The sequence below is a fragment of the Rattus rattus genome, chromosome 3, assembly GCF_011064425.1.
Source record: "Rattus rattus isolate New Zealand chromosome 3, Rrattus_CSIRO_v1, whole genome shotgun sequence".
NCBI lineage: Eukaryota > Metazoa > Chordata > Mammalia > Rodentia > Muridae > Rattus > Rattus rattus.
This window is the reverse complement of record NC_046156.1, coordinates 190,693,848-190,717,831: the sequence shown is the minus strand read 5'-3', so window position 1 is coordinate 190,717,831 and position 23,984 is coordinate 190,693,848. Positions and strand designations below refer to the sequence as shown.

The 23,984-nt window shown below is 39.8% G+C and overlaps 1 protein-coding gene and 1 non-coding gene across 3 annotated transcripts in view; both read right to left on the bottom strand.

Annotated features, from left to right (window-relative positions):
• The window catches only part of Ipo11 (importin 11), a 167,395-nt gene that overhangs the window by 126,493 nt on the left and 16,918 nt on the right, over positions 1–23,984 (bottom strand). For both annotated transcript variants that reach the window (XM_032898933.1, XM_032898934.1), the window contains exons 4-10: positions 20,513–20,585; positions 19,969–20,172; positions 9,583–9,715; positions 7,868–7,926; positions 6,070–6,118; positions 4,661–4,731; positions 928–1,120 (exon numbers count right to left, since the gene is read on the bottom strand). In XM_032898933.1, coding sequence (XP_032754824.1) covers positions 928–1,120; positions 4,661–4,731; positions 6,070–6,118; positions 7,868–7,926; positions 9,583–9,715; positions 19,969–20,172; positions 20,513–20,585 — 782 coding nt within the window. The remainder of the gene's footprint in view (positions 1–927; positions 1,121–4,660; positions 4,732–6,069; positions 6,119–7,867; positions 7,927–9,582; positions 9,716–19,968; positions 20,173–20,512; positions 20,586–23,984) is intronic.
• Positions 17,588–17,729, bottom strand: LOC116897523. The gene has a single exon (XR_004387539.1). It is a non-coding gene; the product is annotated as a small nucleolar RNA SNORA48 (small nucleolar RNA).

Here is a 23,984-nt window from a genome sequence, read left to right as displayed (position 1 = left end):
TAACTGAAATGAAAAATACACTTTCAGAGGAAAAGACATACTTGAGTATGAACTCTCTTATTTATTATGAACACATTTTATGAACACCCTTCCCTTGTCTGTAATACATCAGTCCAGCTCTGTCTTAACCACTATAGCTTATACACACTGCTGTCCTTCCCAACTATCTCTTCTTTCCTCTCTCCTTCCCTTCTCACGACAAGATTTCCTCCCTGGTCTTCACACCTAACAGGAAAACATATCAAATAGCACAGTGTAATGGTCTGCATATGCTTGGCCCAGGGAGTGGCACTATTAGAAGGCGTGGCCTTGTTGGAGGAAGTGTGTCACTGTGGGGGTGCTGGAGACCCTCCTCCTAGCTGCCTGAGGATGTTCAGTCTGTTCCTGGCTTCCTTCAGATGAAGATGTAAAACTCTGAGCTCCTCCTGCACCGTGCCTGCCTGGATGCTGCCATGCTCCTGCCTTGATGATAATGGACTGAACCTGTGAACCTGTAAGCCAGCCCCAATTAAATGTCCTTTATAAAACATACTGTGACCATGGTGTCTGTTCACAGCAATAAAACCTTAACTAAGACACATAGCATACAATTCAGCCTTGTCTACAACTCATCTTCATAAGAAATGAGAGAAAACTTTTATTCCTTAAATAATACTAAGAACAACAGGAGCTGTAGTAGCTGCTGTGGACTGTAGTTCTTAAACTGTGTAACTTCAAATCATCGACTGTGCTACAGACAGCTCAGTAAATACAAACGATTCAGCTCTTTAAAAGCCAGTGTCCACAAACTAAATTGTAAACTGTTTCTCATTCCACACACCAGCAAGTTTATTTTTCAGACTAAAATAAATTTCAAGAAAATTATATCAAAATAGTAATTACATCACACTTGGATTAAAATTTTTAAAAAAATCAGTGGCGTATTACCTTCAAAATTTTTGGATGGCTTATAAGCATAATTTTTGACAATCATTTTAATAAGATTCATGCACTGGACAATGAACCGCTCAAATGTAACGCCTTCACCGACTTCAGTAAAAACATAGCTTACAGAGAATTCCAGTGACCTCTGAATCAGAGGGGTAAATGAAATGGGGTGCTGATCCAAGAAGTCCAAGAGCTACAAAGAAAAAACCTTGAATGGTATTTTGTACAAAATCATTACAGAATGTATTATTGCAATTATAGGTTTACTAATAAACATTTAACTAGCTGTAAACTTCACGGGATCTCTATGCATCACCAGTTCCACATACACTATAATCTTCTTGGAATATACCAAAAATCAGAGATTTTTCCCAAGCTATGCCTCATAAAAAATGTCTAGTATTCACTTTCTTAAGATTGTATTTTATTTTATGGGTATTTTGCCTGCCATGCACAGATGCCTGGTGTGATAGGTCCCCTGGAATTATAAACAGTTCTGAGCTGCCATGTGGGTGCTAGGAATAGAACCTGGGTCCTCTAGAGGACCAGCCAGTGTTCTTAACTGCTAAGCCAACCTCAGAATTTTCTAGTATTTCTAATGCAGGCACCAAAAAGATCCTATCACAGTTAACTTGATAACAAGTAAATATGATATAAAAAAATCAAACATATAATGACAGCTGTTCAAAAGAATAAGAGGAAATTATTAAAAATCAAGACTGCCTTTCCTATGAACCATATTTTGATATATCAAATAGTTACTAAGAGAAATGTCCTCTTCACAGAGCACTGTAGCTAAGGAATCCAAAAGAAGCGACAGAATTAGAATGCTATTACCATGTACGTTCTGGGAAAATAATGTATCTAGACAGCGGTCACCAGCAGCTGTTCACAGGGAGGCAGAAAGGCTGCCCAAGAGCTGTAAGAGCTTATCCATCAATCTGACATGCACAGCCAGATGCTGCCTTCTGAGGTGAGGTACCATCGAACACACAATACTATCCAGGAAGTAGTCTTACCATAGAGTCTCCTGAGCCAAATGACCTGAATGTGATCAAGTCTATATCTAACTACAAAAGTGTAAGAAATACGGGAGAAGAAGGACGTGGAGAAAAGGAACATGTTAATGACACATGGGGACAGTAGCAGTCAAATGCTGCAGGAGGGACTGCCATGAGGGCTCAGCAAGTGAAGGTGCTGGTTGCCAAATCTACACAAAATCTACACAGAAAGAGAGAACACTTCTGTTAGTCGCCTACTGATCTCCACATGTGACCCACGGCATGTTCAGCCCCATCCCCTACCTTAAATAAATAAATGTAATTAAAAAAAAAATAAGATGCTTCATGAAAGTAATTGTTATCTCACCAAACAAGCAGCAAGAGTGGTGGGGCACGCCTATGATCCTAGCATTTGGGGAGCAGAGGCAAAGGATCAGGGTTCAAGTCCTCCTTAGATACATATCAAGTTCAAGGGCATAATAAACTACATGAAACTCTGCTGTCCTGGACAGACGGATGGAAGGAAAAGAAGAAGGAAGGAAGGATGACAGGCATGCAGGTAGGCTAGCCAAGTGTTATTACTGGAATCCTATCTAGGATTTGCTTTGAAATAATCAGCAAAGGTCAGGAGAAGAAGTGTGAGAGAAAAGAGACAGAAAAGGAGGTCTTAAATCTCAATCAAGGAACAAGCAAGAGTTCAAGGCCAGCCTGAACAACATGGTAAGTTCCAGGCCAGCCAAGAGTGAAACCCTACCTCAAAAAAAAAAAAAAAAAAAAAAGGACTGACTATGCACTGACATTTGCTGAAGGTGAGGAGCAGTAACTTTATGGGAACTCAGAGGACTCAGCTACTCAATTCCATGTGGGTAAATGTTTTAAATGTTCCAATTTCTGAAGTTTTAGAAAAAAAAATAGAAATCATGAATATAAATTTCCTGGGCTGGAGAGATGGCTCAGCGGTTAAGAGCACCCGACTGCTCTTCCAGAGGTCATGAGTTCAATTCCCAGCAACCACATGGTGGCTCACAACCATCTGTAAGGGGATCCGATGCCCTCTTCTGGTGTATCTGAAGACAGCTACAGTGTACTTATATATAATAAATAAAAATAAATCTTTAAAAAAAAAAAAAAAAAATGTCCTAAGTGAAGTTATTGCTGTAAACTTGTTCTAAAAGTAGAATTATAGAACTAAAAAAATAAGAAACTCGATAGGGTAGTAATAAATATGGTTTCTAAAATACACTATGTGGGCTGGAGAGATGGCTCAGCAGTTAAGAGCACTGACCGCTCTTCCAGAGGTCCTCAGTTCAATTCCCAGCAACCACACAGTGGCTCACAGCCATCTATAAAGGGATCTGGTGCCCTCTTCTGGCGAGCAGGTGTACATGCAGCCAGAGCTTTTACACATTACATAAGTACATTTTTAAAAACTATTTAAGACAGACTGTGTGCATGATGCTGGCTCTCTCTCTCTCTGTGTGCAAGGCCATTGATGAGTGAGCCCCCAAAGCTCTTCATCAGCCTTTCTACTCTTGATGAAAATGGCCAGTGATGACCACTGCTGAGTCCTGTTACTTCCTTCAGGATTACAAAATGACATTACATTATTCCTCTTACATTACCTTTTCAAATACTTTATAAAAAAGAAGTCTCCCTCAGCAATTACTAGCCAGCAGGAACTACACTGACAGAGGGGTACTCATGTCAGGGCCATACACTGTCCTTCTGACTAAACTTCATCATCCTTTTTGTTTCCTTTGTGGTAAGAATCTAAATCAAACCAGCCGCAGAGATGCACACATTTAATCCCTGCACTTGGGAAGCAGAGGCAACTGAGTCTTCTACATAGTGATTTCTAGGATTACGTGAGCTACACGGAGACCCTATCTCAAAACAAACAAACAAACAAACAAAGTCAGCCTTATATTGGGTTTTAAAGGTTAAAGTGATTTGGTTTTGATGGCTGATGCTACCTAGAATGTTAGAAATGAAGACAACTGACATTCAAATTTAACCCTAATACTAAAGCATCAATAAAAGAACAAGATACTCTGACCATCTTCAAGTACCCATTTTGTGTGTGCCAACAGTCTCTAATCAGACCTTCTGAAGTGAAACCGCACAGTCCTTTTCATTTCTTCCAATCTCCAAACCTCAACTTTCATAAAATATTATATAAACATTGCTTTATCAGGCATTTACATGCATTGTTTAGTACAGTACAACCATAAATTCTATTCAAAAGATGTGGTAGTTGTGATGGCAACCTGATATTCATTGTGAATATACTTTGTAATATTACGGTTGCTAGCTGCATCTGTCTGGTCCACTTCTGGCTGAACTGCAATTTTCTTTCTTTCTTTCTTTCTTTCTTTCTTTCTTTCTTTCTTTCTTTTTTTTTTTTTTTTTTGCTTTTCTCTGGTAAATCTAAGAATAATGAACTTCAGAAAACTCAATTTTTCTAATACTCGTTTTGGTTGATTTTCTTTACCCAGTGCTGATAACATAACCAAAGCTTGTGCATGATGGGATGACTTACATAACTATACCATTGGGTATGAATATTTAATTACTATATAGAGTCTTAAAGTTTAAAGATACAAAAGAGATTTTAGTTTTCCAAAAACCCAAGTTTCCTTTCATTAAAGCAAAAAATATTACAAATATATCTCCTTTCTAAATACGAGGGTATATTACACTTGGAAAACATACAACAGAAAGAGGAAGCTCACCACTTTAGTGAAAAGGATGATGGTCTTCTCCAGTCTGTCTCGACACACGTTATCTGTGCCTATACTCCTGCCTGTTAGGAATGAAATGGAAGCTTTAATAGTCTGTAATTCACCAAACACAGCAAACCTTAAATAAGATAGTTCACATAAGAAATCCATGGTTGAAATAGCAAGATTTGTTCCTAATAAAACAGAATATTCAAAGTTACAATGAACAAAATTAATTCTAAAAAATAATTTGAACACATTTTAAATAAAGTGATAACAATTTTAGCAACAAATTATAAATCCCTTTTTAAAGATTCAATCAAGTGCTCACTTCAGCGGCACATATACTAAAGATTCAATCAGTTGTATCTGAAGCATTTTCAATACAAAATACCCAAAGAACAATGTATCCTTTATTATTCTGTCACACTTTTCAACAAATTTATTCTAAAACTACTTACTTTTATACACTCAGGATAATGTCCAGCTGTCCCTGGATTCCTTTTCCCTCAATCTGCCTTGACATTTATCTCATTCATCTAACCTCTACTACCCTCCTGGTGATGACCAGAGCAAAGTAACTGTTTTTAAACATCAACTACATGATACGAGAAAGTGCCTGGCAACCGGTTCAATTAAGTATTTGCTGAATTTAAAACGAGAGGCATAAAGTAATCAACAACCTCTACAAAGGAGACAGATTCAGACAGCATTTTAATACACACACACACACTCTCTCTCTCTCTCACGCGTTCGTGCGCACACACAAAGAGTAAGTAAAAGTGCATCCTTACCAAAGGTGTTCACAATCATATATATGGAAGGGACAGGATAACAAGTCACCAATAAAAGTATAACACCGACATATTTTCTTTATAAGACATAGGATTACAAAAAATTACAGAGAGTATCATTTAAGGAAATTAATATTCTAGTGATATATGTAAACCATACTAAAGGAGATAATCTAGAAAAATCTAAATAGCACTTAACTCAGAGTATTTATTATGTCTTAAAATTATCATGCCTAGTGTAGCAGTATTAGTTAAACAAAGTTTAACTAGTTAATTAGTTAAACGAACACACAATGAATTTTAGAAAAGAGTTTCCTCTGGACTCAGGATAAAACAGGTATATGGAGGCAAAACTAAGCCTCTGATATAGCCTCGATAGTTACTTACCAAATCCTAGGATATTAAATTCTAGCCACATATAGGATCTGCTACCTACCAAGCCCTCACTCAGACTGTCCAAATGTGATGGAGACAAATCTAAAGATTTACATGTATAGAGTAGAAGGTATTGATAAGTTAGGAGTAATTCATTAATCTATTAGTCCTCGTTAATCGAAGCTATTAATGAGTAATGGATAAACAGTAGTGAATGTAGCTCTTCAGTCACACTGCGATCGAAGTACTTACTGCACTCCAGAAACTGTTTTAGACGTTCAAATATTCCATGTAAAAAACCCTAGAAAAGAATATATTTTAAAATGTCTCTATATTCTGTTATAAACATAACCTTGTGCTTTTTGTCAAAGATACTAAAGCATCTAGCACATAGTTTTTATAAAAGTATCTAAGAGAGCTAGATGTGGGCATACATGCCTAGGAGCCCACCACCGTAGACACTGAAGAAGAAGGCTCATGAATACAGCAAACTTAAGCCTTAGCTACACGTGCTAGGCAAGCGCCATATCACTAAGCTACATTCCCATCCCTTTTTATTTTGAGATATGATCTTGCTAAGTTATCCAATCTGGCCGCAAATTTGCAGTCTTCCAGTCAGAACATAACAAGAAATTGATATTACAGGTGTGTGTATCATGCTCAGCAACAACTCCTTATCATAAACAAATCTTCAACAAGAATATAACAGCTAACCTCTTCAGTATGTTTTAGGAGATCCTTAGGCCCAATTCAACACAATACTTCCCTCAACTCTGTGTAGTCACCAAAACAAAATCCCCACAGAACACACAAACTGAGCTAAACTCATCATGAAAACCAATTTGTATTTAAGTAAAAATTGCACAGCTATATACTTCCGCACAGAAGAAAAATATAGATGGCTGTATATCAACAGTGAATATATACTACAAAGAATGAAAATGGCTTCAATGTTTGGTTCTAAGTTGGTGGAAATGTTTGGATAAGGAGGTATGGCACTGAAGGAGTGTGCCACTGGGCATGGGCTAGAGGTTTTAAAAGGTCATGTCAGTCAGGCCTAGGCAACCCTCCCTCAACTGCGGCCTGCCAGTCAAGATGTAAACTCTCATCTACTGCCACTCTAGCGCCCTGCATGCCTGCCTGCCTGCCTGCCTGCCTGCCTGCCTGCCTGTATGCGTGCATGCATGTTTCCTGTTGCAATGACCATGGACTACCCCTTTGATCCAGTAAACAAAGCCCCAATTAAATGTGTTCTTTATAAGCTGCATTGATTATGGTGTCTCTTCATAGCAACAGAATAGTAACTAAGACAAAAACCTATATGGTCTTGCATAAGGTTGTTTACACACAGTTTGTGGGTTGTGATGGTTTGAATGAGAATGGTGAAAGACTAGGAGGTGTGCTCTTGTTGGAAAAGGTGTGCAACAGGGAACCAGATCTGACATTTCAGAAGACAACCGCCATTCCCAGTGTCCTCTTCTGACAGCAAGCACCTTACATTAACTATATCTAATTATTATTATTCTATTATTATATCTATTATTATTCAGCAAGCTTCTTATAAAGATCAAATATTACTGATATGAAGAGAAAAATATCTCACTTTTAAAATATCAGACTTAACTGTTAGAATGTATCAATTAATATTATTAAACCATTCGAGGGGTTGGGGATTTAGCTCAGGGGTAGAGTGCTTGCCTAGGAAGCGCAAGGCCCTGGGTTCGGTCCCCAGCTCCGAAAAAAAGAACCAAAAAAAAAAAAAAAAGCATTCGAATTCACAGGAGTTCAACTTAAATTGAAATTAATGCTGTCAGTGTACCTGATTAATCGAAAAATATCCTAGGCCCTTTCTTTCTCTAACAGCCACTGTGACAGGGTGAAAACCGACAACTATAAAATTCACTGTAACATACCAAAAACACGACACCGCCTAGATGACCACTTAACTAACACTGCTCCAAATCAATGGCAGACAAAAAGTAAGGCAGTCAGAGAAACACCTAACCCTTCCCAAAGGTCACTTGTCGTCATAATTCTTTCTGTTTCTTACCATCACCTCCATATTCTTATGAGGTTCCACAAATCCATTCACAGTTAACTTCCGCAGCACTGAAAAGCAAAAAGTTTCACTTGAACCATACTTTTTCATATTTTATTCTACTACAATCAAAATTAAAATGAATGTGAATAACAAAACTCAGACAAGCTTAAAGGTATCTGTCTCTTCACAGAAGATAAGGCAGGTTACCCACAGTCAATGTTTGTTCTCACTGTAGCTGCACTGGGTATACAACTGTTAGTATCATATATTTTGAAATTGAGAGTAATTCATTCTTAGAAATTTTAAGATACAATTTAAAACTTCAACTCTAGACTATGTGAAAACATAGTGTCTCTCCTAAAACCAATAGAAAATTAAACTCTTTCCATAACTGGAATAGACTAGAATGCTCAACTGTAAATACCACATCTTATGGTAACTAAAACCTGGGGCACAATGACAATTAAGGTAATAGTTTTTTGAGTCTGAGCTAGATTTAAATCCCTTTTCCAGTACTTATAACTGCATTGCTTAGGGCAGTTTTTCTACATCTACTTTCCTAGTGGAAAATATGGTTACTATATCTGACTTCATAGTTACTAAAGGATTCACTAGTATAATACATCGAAAACAGCACAATTCCACAACAAGGATGATAGGTTAAGACAATCTGGAAGAAGAGGGTAGAACCTAGGGACTCTTGAACAACAGACAACACACAAAGATTGGGCCTCAGCCCAGCTGAAGATAAAATTTAAAGCTACTTTAATAAATAAGCAGGGCTATCTATATTACTATAGAATATCTATTACATAATGTTCATGAGTCCAAAGACCATATATTAAAATTAAATTTAGGCTGAGTATGGTAGTGTACATTTTATGCCAGAACTCAGGAAGTCGAGGAAATTAGATCTCTGTGAGTTCAAGACCAGCCTAGGCTTCCTACATACTGAGTTCCAGGTCTGCCTATGTTTAAAATAAAGCTCAGAGTATAACTGTCTACAGCCCAACTTCATAAATGTGGGCAGTTCTTTAAAACCATTCACACTTTTGTTCACAGATCTTACCAAGTTTGGAAGTTGTGCATACACAGTCTAGTCAGTTCATGTAAGTGATGTACTAGGTAGGAATGTACCAAGACAGCATAGTGAGAGTCCAAGGTATAGTGCTGAATAAATCAGGGTTAGGAAGAGGACTGCACAGGAGTGATGATTGAACAGATGAGTAAGTCAGAAGGTTAAGGAACAACAGGCTTTACTCAGTAAGGTCAGTAACTTGGTTTATGTTAGGTAAAATGGAAATGCTGCTACAAAAATGCTTGCAAGCACACTATAGGAAAGCATGGGCCAAAGTAGCATCCCTACTCCCACCTCCTACTGAGGCACAAACATTCAAGACACCATTCAACCAAGCATGAAGGACTGGAGCATTAACAGGACAATGGTAACAGTAGAGCCCAGAATGAGAAACACAAGGCAAGGTAGAGGCACATGAAAGAAGCGTGGTCACAGGCCTGAAACCACAGTGACATAACTCATCCACTGAAAAGGACTTGATATTTTGACGTTTCTTACAAAACAAAAAGATCTCTAGCTCTTGTCTTACAGAGAAATCAACCCATTTTCCCAAGTGCAACTGAGAAAGAAATCTGTCCAGAGCAACTACTCAACAACTGTTCTAAGCACGGCATTCCAAAGATGAGCAGATCCAATTTAACAGTACCTTTTAACGACAGTAGTGTTCGCTCTAGTGAACTCAGAACTGCAGCCTCATTGCCAGAAGAAACCTGCTGTAGGAATGTGTCCGTATGATGGTTCCACAGAGAACAGGCAAAATTATAAATTCCAGAAGCTAACTGCAAGAAAATGCACCAAATCTGTATATGTTACATGCTTTAATAATAAATTACAACTACCAAACAATAACGCATTATGGTCTTATAATGAAAACCTTATCTTCAGTGAAGATTTTCAAGAATTAAAAAAGTATGGTCATGCTTGAAAGATTTTTAACATAGTAATGGTTATAGTGTACACTGGTTACTTTAAACACACACATACACACAGGGGCACATTCCTAAAGAATGTCTCTTGACACTCAGCAGTTAAGACCACTGACTGTTCTCCTACAGATCCTGAGTTCAATTCCCAGCAACCACTTGAAGGATCTGATGCCTTTTTCTGATGTGTCTGAAGACAGTAACAGTGCACTCATACATAAAATAAATCTTCCAAAAAAGGAAAAACGAATTAGTCACATATCAATATTTATCCCAATGGTATCTATATTTACAGCCTAGTGTTTAGTTTTGTTGCTCTCTGTATTCACTAATGAGTCGAAAGTTCATTTTTAAAATCTATCATTTCTGTATCATCACTCGGTATGTCACATATACTGATGTGCTGAACTGTAAAGTTAGTTAGACTTCTGTGTTCCTCCTCCAGGTCTGCTCATGGTGTTTATGTATTGAAAGCTAGAACTATACAAACCACATGGCTTTCAGAGTATAGCTCTAACCTGGAACAGTGTTTAAAAGCTGACCAATGGCCTGGGAAATGGCTCACTTACACAGCACCTGCCTTTTGTGCTTGGATCCTGGTGCCCATCTCGGCACAAAGAGGAAGGGGAAGGACAGAAGCACATGCCCGACCCTATGCTGAGAATCTAGGAAGCTCTGCCTCCTGATATGACACTCTGAAGCATAAACTAGTACTCTGTTCAACTTTTCCCATGTACAGACATAGTAGTGGCAAATGACTATAATCCCAGCATTTCAGAGGCTGAGGCAGGAGGATTGTCAAGAGTTTTAGGTCAGTCCCAGATAGCTTAAAACAACAAAAGAAAAGTAATGCACAAATATAAATTGAAATAAGTTCAAATAGCCACAGGACCTTTACCTCAGTACTCTCCATTACCACGTATGTTAAACTCACTGAAAAATGAAGGAAAAAAAGCAATAAGCATTCTTTAGTTCCTCAAAATAAAATGACAGCCCCGCCTGGTATGGTGGCGTTACACCCTAACATCAGTGCCAGGGAGTCTGAGGCAAGAGGATCACAGGCCCACCTGCACAGTATACACTGAAATCCCAAAACAAACAGAAGAATCCCAACTTAAAACAAGATTAAACTAGGCAAATTGAGACACACTTGTAATTTCAGTACTTACCAGACTAAGGAAGGAGAATCTGACATTTGCCGCCAGACTGAGCTACACAGTAAGACCCTGTCCTTAATAAACAGACTAACATATAATTAAGCTTGAAAAGAAGAGTTAATCACATAGAAACTGGCATTTCCTCAGGAAGGCAAATATTAAGGAAAAATCAGCCACCCTGAACAACCAGTACATTTTAAAATCATGTCAAAATGTCAAAGTGTTTTATAAGAATGGCAGCAAAAGAACAAGATGATCTTTACTATTATAATTTTTAAGCAAAAGTTCTGGTCGCAATGATATGGTTGTTTGAATAGGAATGGCTCCCCTTAGGCTCTTATAAAATGCTGTCACCAGAGAATGGCACCATTAGCAGGTGTGGCCTTGTGGAAGGAAGTGTGTCATTTGGGAGGTGGGCTTTGAGGCTTCAAATGTTCAATCCAGACTCGCCATTCGCACCCCACCCCCGTGCCTGTCTCTGTCTCTGTCTCCGTCTGTCTGTCTGTCTACTCGCCCCCGTTGCCTGCTAATCCAGATGTACAACTCTCAGACCCTTATCCAGCACCATGTCTGCCTATGCACTGCTATGTTTCCTGATCTCTGAACCTGTAAGCCAGTCCCAATTCGGTATTTTCCTTTATTAAGAGTTGTTGCGGGCTGGAGAGATGGCTCAGCGGTTAAGAGCACCGACTGCTCTTCCAGAGGTCCTGAGTTCAATTCCCAGCAACCACATGGTGGCTCACAACCATCTGTAAAGAGATCTGATGCCCTCTTCTGGTGTGTCTGAAGACAGCTACAGTGTACTTATATATAATAAATGAATAAATCTTTAAAAAAAAAAAAAAAAGTTGTTGCAGTCATGGTGTCTCTTCTCAGTAATGCAAACCCTAACTGAGACACAGGAGAATATTTTTACTTTACCAAAATCTGCTATCTGCACACAGAGTGAAAATTACACTAAATATGAGTTTCTCCACTCACTCCCCAAAGAAGAACTACTACAAAAACATCTCTAAGTACCCTAATCAAAAGATTAGGATAAAAGGACCATTTCCTTCATGGTAGAATCAAAGTCATTAAAATAATATTTTGCTTGTTCCACAAAATCCTTTACATTTAAAACCTGACTCTAACAACATGTGTAAGAAAGTCTGGTAATTCAGGCAAGCAAAAGAATGATTAGGGAGCTGGAGGAATGGTTCAGTGGGTAAGAGCACTGACTGTTCTTCCAGAGGTCCTGAGTTCAATTCCCAGCAACCACATGGTGACTCACAACCATCTGTAATGGGATCTGATGCCCTCTTCTGGTGTGTCTGAAGAGAGCGACAGTGTGCTCGTGTACATAAAATAAATAAATCTTAAAAAAAAATAGAAAAGAAAAAAGAATGGCTAGCTTGGAGGGAGAGGGAATTCAAATCAAGTCTCAGTTACACAGTAAGTTTGAGGAGGCCTAGGTATCAAAAAACAGAAGAGAGTTTATGAGATGGCTCAACAAGTTGGATCCCTAGAACCCACATAAAGTAGAAAAAGAGAAAAATCAACACCACTATGTTATCCTCTCATGTCTGAACACATCATGTACAAATATACAATAATAAAAACGTAACACACCATTGTCCAGGTGTAACGAGATAGACATGGTTAATGCCAGCAACTGGGAGGCAGAGGCAGGCAAATCTCTGGGAGTTCAAAGCCAGCCTGGTCTATATAATGAGTTCCAAGGCAGCCAGGGTTACAGAGAGACCCTGTCTCAAAAAAAAAAAAAAAAAAAAAAAAAAAAGTAACAAATATTAAATGAGTAGGATGTAGCACTCCTGTAATACTAGAGAGGTAAAGGCAGGAAGATCAGTTGTTTGAGGCCACCCTAGACTACACAAAACTGTGTCCAGTGGGCAAAATTGAGCACTCTCATGATCCTAGGTAACTGGGAAGCTAAGATTGGAAAATCCTGAGTTCCAAGCCAATCTGGGCAACACAGGGATACTATCTCAAAAATCTAAAGAATAGATATAGATATAGATATGGGCTAGAGAGATAGCTCAGTGGTTAAGAGCACTGGCTGCTCTTTCAGAGGTTCTGAGTTCAATTCCCAGCAACCACTTGGTGGCTTACAGCCATCTGTAATGGGTTCTGATGTCCTGTTCTGGTATACATGCAGAGAGCACTCATATACATAAAACACAACACAAAAAAGATATAGAAACTAATGACAAAGGTCTTAATCTATTACTTCTTTTTTCTTTGCAGCTTGTCTTCTTTGTAGTTTTCACCTTTTCTGATCCTACGAAGTATCCTTATTTTAATAAAAGCTCTTATTATCTTAATAAGAGAAGTATGTAACTGATATATCTTGCATACGGTAAGTGTTTCTGAATGAGGGCAGTATACCACTTTATATAGAAACAAATAAACAGCATGAAAATGTTTTCCTTAATTAATGCTCTTTGCTTCTTAGTCCAGATCTGCAGCAGAACGCCTGAGTAAAGACATCGGACATGCACTAAGGCTCCACGGTAAGAGCTTTCAGATACACTATTGCTACACAAACAAACGACTGCAATGCACAAGTAATCATATCAGCCTCTGACACACACCTCCTCCTCGATTAAACTTTACTCAGCCTCTCCTAAATCCCTTTCCTCACTAGGTGTGGATGTTTAGACTTCCTGGTCTGCCTCTGCATGAACAGTTTAAGAAACCTCTTCTGAGAATGGAATCGTCAGACAAGACTCCCCCAGTCCCGCCCCAGGACATCTTGATCATCCTCAGTATCTGTTTAGGTCCTTACCTCAGTCCCCAGACAGTGTCTCATCGCACTGGCCTGCCTTCAGAAGCAGATTCTGTTAGGTCAATCTAAACGGAAGCTGTCCCTCACCTGGCTGTTTCCTCTGAGGAACCTCCTGACTCCTGGACTGGAACTCCCATTTTTCTGACACTCAGCACCATACCTGATCTCTCTTCCCAACTGCAAATCCTCCTCTGGAAGCCCCCTGTGACTCTTTAACAAGTATTTCAACAACTGTTTAGTCCTATTGTAAAACAAGGAAAGACAGATTTAAAGAAAGAAACCACTGTCCACTGTCATATATACACAGCAATATAACCAGAAGCCATCAACTGAACCTGCTCACAAAAAGTTCACATGGAAAAAGACAAAGTAATGAAGTCAACCAAGTAAGAGGAACACAAATATTTTTCCTACATTTTCTCTAAAGCACATGGCAGAAGTATGTTCAGTAACACTCTACACAAATAAGCTAGGTGATAAGCACTCCTGAGAACTGATTTTCCCTAACCGTAAGTGGTGGATTTTCTATTTCTAACCAGAAGATAGAGTGCCACCAACTGACAGCTTGGTGACTTCAGCTGAGAAGGACACACTTCCTCTTTCCAATAGACAAAGCAAGCCATTAAAGTAAGTTTAACTTGTCTTACCCTTTCAAGTATTTTAGATACTAAGGTCCACTGTCCTCACAATTCCAACTAGGAAAAGGTAGCAATAAAATATTAAAACTGTGTAACTTATAACCACGCAACAAACTGTAGGAACCCAGACTCCTGAAACTAATCGGCAAGAAGCAGTCAGCAGCACAGAAGCTGGGCACAAAACATGGCAGACAAACAACAAGAACAGAACAGAAGAGAATGACAGTCTTCTACATTATTTAAACAGAAGAGAATGGCAGTCTTCTAAATTATTTAAAAGATTTAAGAGATAAAGCTCACCTCCTCACTCAAAGAAATGCTGTGTAAAAATATCTTTGAAAAGAACTGGAGAATAATCAGATAAGACAGGAATATTAAGTCATTTTTGTTTTTTACTTTCCTCAGATGTGACACATTAAAGAACACATTTTTATAGATAGATAGAGATGGATGGATGGACAGCCGGATGGACGGACAGACGGATGGATGGATGAATGGATGGGTGGATGGATGGATGGACAGACGGACATACAGACACTGTTGCAGCCTGTGTTGGGCTGGGCCAGTTCTCCTGTGCTCACAGTGCTGGCTCACCTATGTGTTCGCCATTAGGGCCAGCTCCACTGTATTGCCCAGGTAAGGTACAAGGCCCATTTTCCCAAGTGCTAAAGCCAGTGAGGAAGCAGGACTAGCTCTCCTGCTCTCATGCCAAAACAGTTAGAGCAGCTTAAGCTGCAAAAGTCTTCACAGCAGTCTTCCCGCACAGCTAGCAGCAACTGAACAGCTATCTGTACCTCAATCCTACCAGACCAGATCTCGTCCTAGCACCTCCTTCCTTCCTACCTTCCTTCCTACCTACCTACCTGCCTACATACATACCTGTGCTTCCAGGCTGGGCTAATCTAGTTCACAATGAGAGGTGCTCTCTCCTAGATATGTTTAGCACTATATAATCTAAAGAGGCTGTTTCCATGAAATTTTGCTTTATAATTTTGTTGTTGGTTTTTTTTTTTTCCTTATTAAGGACATTTCCTTGGGGATGGCTTAGAGGTTTTGAGTTTCAGTCCATTATCATCATGTTGGGAAGCAAAGCAGCATCCAGGCAGGGATGGTTATAAAGAAGGAGCTAAGAGTTCTCATCTTATTCCAAAGACAAACAGTTTTGTTAGTTTTTTGAAGATGAGGTTTTATTACATGGTTTAGCTGACTTGGAACTGGAAAAGACATCAGTTTGGCCTCAAACTCACAGAGATCCACCTGCCTCTGCCTCTCACGGATGCTGAGATTAAAGGTATGTGCCACCATACCCACCTTAAATACTGTCATTTCTAAGAACAGGACTCTTCTTCCATTGTTTTTTGGGGTGCTTTGTTTTTACAGTGCTGGGAACTGAATCCAGACCCTTGTGCTCTTCCTAGGCAGGTAAGCATGCCATCACTAACTGTATACTCAGACTAATATTCACTTAACAGTCACTAAGCACCAACCACCATGTGCAGAACTGCAGCAATAAAAGTAGCAGAGATAGAAGACAGTTAGGGGAACATTTAGCATTAGATGCTAGGCAGACCTGGAACACAGGAGACAGGGAAAGGAATGAAACAACACTAAACAAAGCCAACCATAACACTGAAGAGACTTCCCAGGCTAAAACAAATACCTGCAAACAAAATCAACAAAGAAGACTACACCTATTAAGAGCCCAAGTAATTCATACTTTTATTGCTGAGTAAAATTTAAGAAAGGTTAACTGTATCCCAGAAGTTCTACATATTTGACATTGAAAGACAGAGTAGATCATTTCTTTAACCCTGATTCCTAGAAATGGAGCAAAACAACTGGAAGTGGTGGTGCAGCCTTTAACCTCAGCACTTGGAAAGCGGAGACAGGTGACTCTCTGGGGATCTGAGCATCCCTATGTACATAGTGAGGTCCAGACCAATCACGGCTACATCAAAAAAAGAAAAATCTGAGTAAGGCAGATGGCTCAGCAATTAAGCAAACATGTTCTTGAAGACGACCAAGGTTCAATTTCCAGAACCCACATGGTGGTTCACAGCCATCTGTTATCTATAGTTCCAGGGGATTTGATGCTCAATTCTGAATTCTAAGGGCACCAGTAACACATATGGTGCATGCATACACACACACACACACACACACACACACACACACACACACACACACACGTAGGCAAAACATTTATACACAGACACTGAAAATAAATCTTTAAAAATAGTTTTAAAATAAAACAACTGAAATCAAGCTAACGTAATAAAAAACAGCAAAGCAACCCCATGACTATCAAAAAGAATTTTTTATTCAACATTCTTAGAAGACAGCATTGTTTTTAATTTCTTATTCTTTTTGTCACATCACGCACCCCAGTCTCACTCATCTCCCTGTCCCTTCATATCTGCCCTTTGCCCTTGCAACCTCCTCCCCAAAATATAACACACACACACACACACACACACACACACACACACACACACACACACACACACACCGCCATCAGAGCCAGCTCTACTGTGCCGCTTGGGCAAGGTACAGGGCCTGTTTTCCAAGTGCTGCCAGCAGTGAGTGATGGATAGGGCCATCACTCCAGAGAGAAGCATCCAGTGAGGGACAGGGCGGTTCTGCACAGCCCCTGGACATTGAGTTGGTCCCAGGGGCTGCTCCCACCAAGGCCATCCTCAAGTTCTCTAGTGATAATACAAGTCATAGACATCGACACTGACCCCTGCCACTTCATAGTCACAGACTCAGGCATGGCCCTGAGTGACAGCTAGGGCAGAGGCCAGGTGGCGGGGCTGGCCATTCACAACAGCCTACCCTTTCCACTCCTGAGTCTCCAGTCCCACAATCAAGCTGCTTCCTTTCTCTTTCTCTCCCATCTGTCCACCACACACTTGCACACTGTGGTGGCCCCAGGTTCAGGCTGGCTACACAGTTAGCAGGTCCCTGGTGACATCCTCCATCCATGCTGCTATGTATCACGTCATCAAGCAGATGTCTTCAGCCTGCCTGCCTGCCTGTGCCATTCACTGAAGGGGCACATCTGCGGGTAGCATGGTGGTCCGCAGGTCTCTGTCAGTCTTCCTCTTTCTGAGCTGCCTTTGATTGGTTTGACTTGATTTGATTTTTATGAGTCCTAGGCATAAAACAGCTTTGGCTACGAAGCCAGGCATCAAGCTAGGATGAACAAAAGCCTGCCGTCTGCTCTCCCCTGACTGAGAGAAGACCACCACCACCAACGAGGTGTCTATCTGCCCATTGCCGGGGTAAGACAGGTTATTTACACCAACAAAGTTAAAAGTAAAGAAAATAAAGTGAAATTCCAGCTTACGCTTTGGGTATGTAAGAATTACTATCCAGAAAGACAAGCATGGTGTGACTTGCATGAAATCCTAGCACATAATTGGAAGACAAGGACAAGAACGTGAGTGCGAGCCAGTCTGGGCTGCTTCAAGACAGGAAAGAGAAGAGGAGGAAGAAGAAGCAGCAGCAGACAGGAAGGGGAAAGAAAAGAAGAAAAGAGAAGAAAAATACTATGACCCAAGATTTGGAAGCTACAACCTCAAGAGTAAGGATCTCAAAAAAGTGGCTCTGAAACTCCTCATCTGTTACCCAGAGACTGAAAACTAATGTGGATTTGTTGTTGTTCCTTCTTTGCTTTACTCTGTTGTTATGTTATCTAGAGTAGTTGTCCTAGACAAGCGACTCTTTGCCCTCAGTCAAAATGTAGCTGAGACTATGTATACACACTGCTGCATCTGTCAAAACTAATGTACTGAACATGAGAGATAGCCCAAAGATACACACTTCTCTTCTCCCCATTTCCCTAAACTGCCCTCCAACCAGAGCACTACACTGTGCACAGGGCAACAAGTAAGCTAGACTTTTGTGAAAGAAGAAAGGCTTTGCAAAGACTCCCTTCTCTGGCTCCCCATTAAACTGTCTATGTTCCGTATGCCAGCTCTTCAATTATCCCTCCCCATGTCCATTAGGCGTCTTCTGCAGAGATAGACAGCGCTTAGAATTTGTCAGGTGTTCTGGCTTTAGCTGTGCCAGAATATCCTTTATTTAAAAAAAAAAAAAAAGGAGAAAAGAAAGTATAGATACATGTGCATATACCTCTGCACAGGAGCTTAAGCATGAGGAAGAGTAGCCGTCAGAAGGAAGCAAGCATGGAGAAGGCTGCTTAAGAACATGCTACATGAAGAAGCAGAAGAAACGCTCCAAACCTGCAAGGGAAAGACCACTCACTGGGAAAGCCCGAGGGACAGAGTACAGTAAGAGAAGGAAACAGAGCCGCACAAAACAAGCTATTTCCTATAAATACCTTAGTTTTCTGAGTCCTATCATAAACTTTCTACTTATGCACGTTTTTCATAACTACCAAATGTGAGCAAGACCAAAGCAAACACCTTCAAATTCAGCAGTCTTACATGGTACAGTCCAAAGTGTCACCATAAGCAGTATGGAGAAGGTGACACCTGGTAAAAGACTGCCACCAGACACAGTTTGGATGGAATGTGCTGGGTGGGCTCGGCTGCTTCAATGCCCTGAACTAGCCGGGTGTGGCAGGTAACCCCGGCACTTGAGAGGTGGAGGCACAAAGATCAGTAATTCCATCTTCCTCAGCTACATAGCAAGTTTGAGGCCAGCCTGGGCCATAAGAAACCCTGTCTTAAAACAAAATTAAAAACTGGGGACTGGAGAGATAGCTCAGCAGTTACGAGCACTGACTGATCTTCCAGAGGATCCAGGCTTAACTCCTAGCGCCCACAAAACAACTCACAACTGCCTGTAACTCCAGTTCCAGGTGTAAAATCTTCACACAAACACGCATACAGGCAAAACACCAATGCACATAAAAATATTTAAATTTAAAAAAAAAAAAATAAAAATTTGATCTATAGCTGGTGGTCCTATTTTGTAAAGCCTTGGAACTTTAGGGACTGTGGCCACTAGCAAAATTAATAGGGTGAAGACTAGTCTGAGCTCTCACCTTCCTGATCCACCAAGATTTGAAAAGCCTTTACCAAGATGTCTGCCAACATCAACTTGGCCTTCCCCGCCATGATGGACTGAGAGCAGGAACCAAATAAACTCCCCCCATAAGTTCTTTCTGCTTAGCATCATCACTAGGACAAAGGGAGCTAATATAATCTTTCATTTCGACCTCTATTTTATATCCATCAACTATCTAAACATGCCAATCCTACTTCCTAGTTTTAGTACTGTACCTGCCTAATTTTAACACTACACCTTTCCCACGGCTTTCATGAAGAGATCTGTTATCACATCTCAGCTACACTAACAATCTCAAACCAATTTCAAAGTGTTTCCTAACACTGACATCCTCACTGACATCTAAGTGAGCTTTCCATACATATCACTGCAGTCCAGATTAGAAAGATTTCAAAATCATTCCAAAAATATTAATACAAGAAAAATTATAGTCATTTTATACAAGTATCATTATTTTCATAATCAAATGGAATCATGCTAAATACTCACATCATAAAATAGCTTTCTGTCAGCAGCCAGGCGTTTGGACGCCAGTGTCTTGGTAACATGGTAGAAGGTGAGCAAAGCTCTGTGCTGTCGAAGATCATCTTGGACTTTAACAGACTCTACTAGAGTGGGAATGAGCTCGGGCCACTGCCTAGGGCAGTCTAACCGAGCCACCTTCGCAATCAGCACTGCAATCTGGGTTGCAATCTAAAGAGAGAAGAAAGAAATCACGAGAAATAACTATGAAATCAAAGCAAGGGATAAATAATATACTCATGTTTTGAAATTACCTCTGAGGAATTAACTATGTTGAACAAATATTATTAGAATTATACTAAATGACTTAATGCAGTTGTCCTCAAGGTATAGTCTATACATTCTAAGAGCTAACAAATTTCTAATTACTCATCGGTTTGGTTTGAGTCTTCATTTTTTTTTTTTTTTAAATCTTCGTTGGATTTTTTTGGTGGGGCAGGGACCTAACATGTAACTCAGAATGGTCTCAAGCGCTCCCCTCAGCTTTCACCTTTTTTATTTCGTCACTGACCTGGTTTATTGGTTCATTAAAGTTGGTGATGAGCCCTGCCCGCAATGTTGACTTTTCTTCTTCTGAGAGAGCACTGTAAAAAAGTAAAATTATTATGCAAGAGAATGCTACCCAGTAGCAAGGAAGTCAAGAACTGCTATGAATTTTAACAATAAAACACCATTAAATACACAATTATCTGCTTAGTTTTGAAAAGAATCGTTGCCATTTCTTAAATGCTGGCATACATCAAGTGAGAAGCCTAAAGCTCCTTCACAAACAAATAAACAGAAAACACAATACAAAAATCCAGAAAAAAAAAAAACTAATAGATATAGATGTATGGTTTCTTTTATAACTCTTCCTATAAAATTTTACCCATAGGAACTGGAGATGATTCAGTGGCTAAAGCACTGCCTGCTTTTCCATAGGACCAGTTCAATTCCCACAACCCACACACTAGCTTCTAGGCATCTGTTATCCAGCTGCATGAGGTATGAAACCTTCTGGCCTCTGCAGGCACCAAGAGCATACATGGTACACAGATATACATGCAAGCAGGCAAAACACCCATACATATAAATAAAATTTTAAATTTACAAGTAAAGACTCCAAATCAAAGAATGGTTGTCAGAAAACTTTTTAAAAATGAATTTAGGTAGATGGTGAGATAAGGCAAGAAGAAAAGACACTTGCAGTCACACTTGCCAACCCAGACTCACAGGTAAAAGGAAAGAAGTAGTATAAATTGTTCTCTGATCTCCAGATAGCACACATACCAGCACATAAGTATGTGTACACACACACACACACACACACACACACACACACACACACACACACACACTAACAAACACAACAAACCTATAAAAGCAAGTTGGCTGAGGATCAGAGAGAATACCCTTAGTTCTACTTCTCTGGAAGCACATGCAAACAGACTTCAGATTTTTGAGCCTAGACTGATCTATGTAATGAGTTCCAGGCTAGCCAAAGCTATATAGTGAAATCCCGTCTCAAAAAATTAACTTAGTCTTTCATTTTACATCTTTGGAAAGGATAAACACAATATTAAAAATTTTTGCTACAGAAAAAGAAAGAAAATATTGAACCAAGAAGTTACTATGGACTTTATGTATGTTGAATGTTAAACTGGTTCAGTCGTTTGACATTTTTATATTTTTCCCCTTGTGGGCCAAACTAACCTCTGACTCAAACTCCCTCTGACTGAGTCTCCCAGAGTTAGAGCAGATGTGCACTACCGCTGGCTTTTGTACTACCTATTTTTAAATTAAATTTTAATCATTTTAATGTTTCCCATTTTGCCTATGATAATGTATGAGACAAATTATTCCAGGAACTTAATCATACACACATACACACATGTAATTTTAAAAGATTTAGAGCCAACAACTGTGAGTAAGAGAGAGCTTTACCTAAAGCCTGAGAAGGAGTTTGGTTCTTCAGGACCCACATGAAGGTGGGAGGAAGAATAACTGCACAATCCCATCCTCTGCCCGCCACATGCAGCCATGCATATGTACACACACACACACACACACACGCACACACACACACACGCACACACACGCACACACACGCACACACACACACACACACACGGATTTTAACTAAAGTAGTTTTTAAGAGCAAAGTATATATTATGAGCTAAATTATATCTCAAAATTGAATAGTTAAGTCCTATAACCCAAGTATCTTTGAGTACAAGTTCATCTGGAAATATACAATCTTTGTAGATTAAATCACATTAAGACAAAAATCATTCTGCATTGATGGGTTCTATTCTAATACTGGAACTTTTCCTTATTGTTGCTTTCCTTGTTTTGACACAAGGTCTTGATATATAGGCTAGGCTAGCCTGAAACTTGCTATGAAGCCCAGAAGGTCTTTAACATAAATCCTATGTCAATCTACCAAGTGCTAAGATTATAGGCCTGCACCTCTATGCCTGGCCTGGTGCCCTTATAAGAAGAAAATGTAAACAGAGAAATGCATCACTTGTCATAGATCATGTGATCTATGACAATAGGGGTAAAGATTAGAATCATCCAATCACATGCTAAGAAATACCTAATATTGCTGGTCACAACCAAAAACTATCAAAGCTAATCCTATGGGCCCTCAAAGGGCTCAAACTTTCTGCTTTTGGATTTCAGAGAATAAGCCTGGGTTACCTATAAACATTCAGTTTGTGGCATGGCAGCCTGAGGAAAAACAACCCCAAAACAAAACAGGCAGTCAGAGCAGAGGAACTCGGTCTCAGCAAGAAGAGACTGCGCTGTGATGAGACAATACATCCTCCCTTTGGTACCCAGCCAGGAAAAAAAGCTGAAAGCAGCAGCCAAGAGACTATGGTGCAGATGAGAGATTTCAACAGGCCTTGCAGCACTAGAGCGGCAAAGAACTCAAGGTCGACAGAAAGCAGTATGTCAGTAGACACAAAGCTATAGTTAAAACCCCAGGAAGGCTCTAACTTGAGGCAAACAGTAAACCAAAAGTCAAAACAACAAAAACATCCTTAGCTACATCAAGGTTAAGGTCATATTCTGTCTGCTTACCTAAATTCTTTCTCATGAAAGATAACAGAAATTAAAGCCTCTTTAACTGTAATTATACCGTTAGCATCCAATCAAAACTAATTAAGCATACCCAAAAAACTAAACATGACTAAATCCAAAACCCCAGCAGGCACTGTAGTATGTACGAGATAGAGAATTTCACTAGACAATCAGAATCTGTTTTTTTAAGTATGAAAGAGAAATCCTAAAATGAAGAACAGTAAGTCAGCAGAAATATGCAAATTAAAGCATGATAACGAAAACCAGTATTTGTGACTGAGCATCCACCAACAGCAACTCAAGAATCAGAAACAGGACAAGGAGTTAAAGACCAGTGTGGCTCACACAGGAGCTCCTGCCATAGACAGACAGATAGACAGACAGACAAGCAAATAAGTGAATGAGTGAATGAGTAAATAAGTAAGTGAAACAGAAGGAAAAGTGACAGTGAAGGGAATAAAAACTGGCAGGGCAAGCTCATGAATCCTGTTGATTAGTGTATCACCCTGGAGTGTAAATATATAAACTATGGGCCAGTGGGGTAGCTCAAAGGCATGTCATTAAGCATGAGCGCCTGAGCTCAATTCCTGAAACTCACGTGTAGTAGAGAACCAACTCCAAGTTGTCATCTGACTTCCATACATGTGACACGGAAGGTGCTCAACCAGACACAGACACAGACACACACACACGCCAGCACACACACACACACACACACACACACACACACACACACACACACGGACACAGAGACACAGATGATGGATGGATGGATGGATGGATGGATGGATGGATGGATGGATGGATGGATGGATGGATGGATGAACAGACAGAGTTAATGGGAAATATATAGGGACCTAAGGTACCCATAACAATATTACACAGGAAGGTTTAATAGAGTTGAAGTATAATTATGA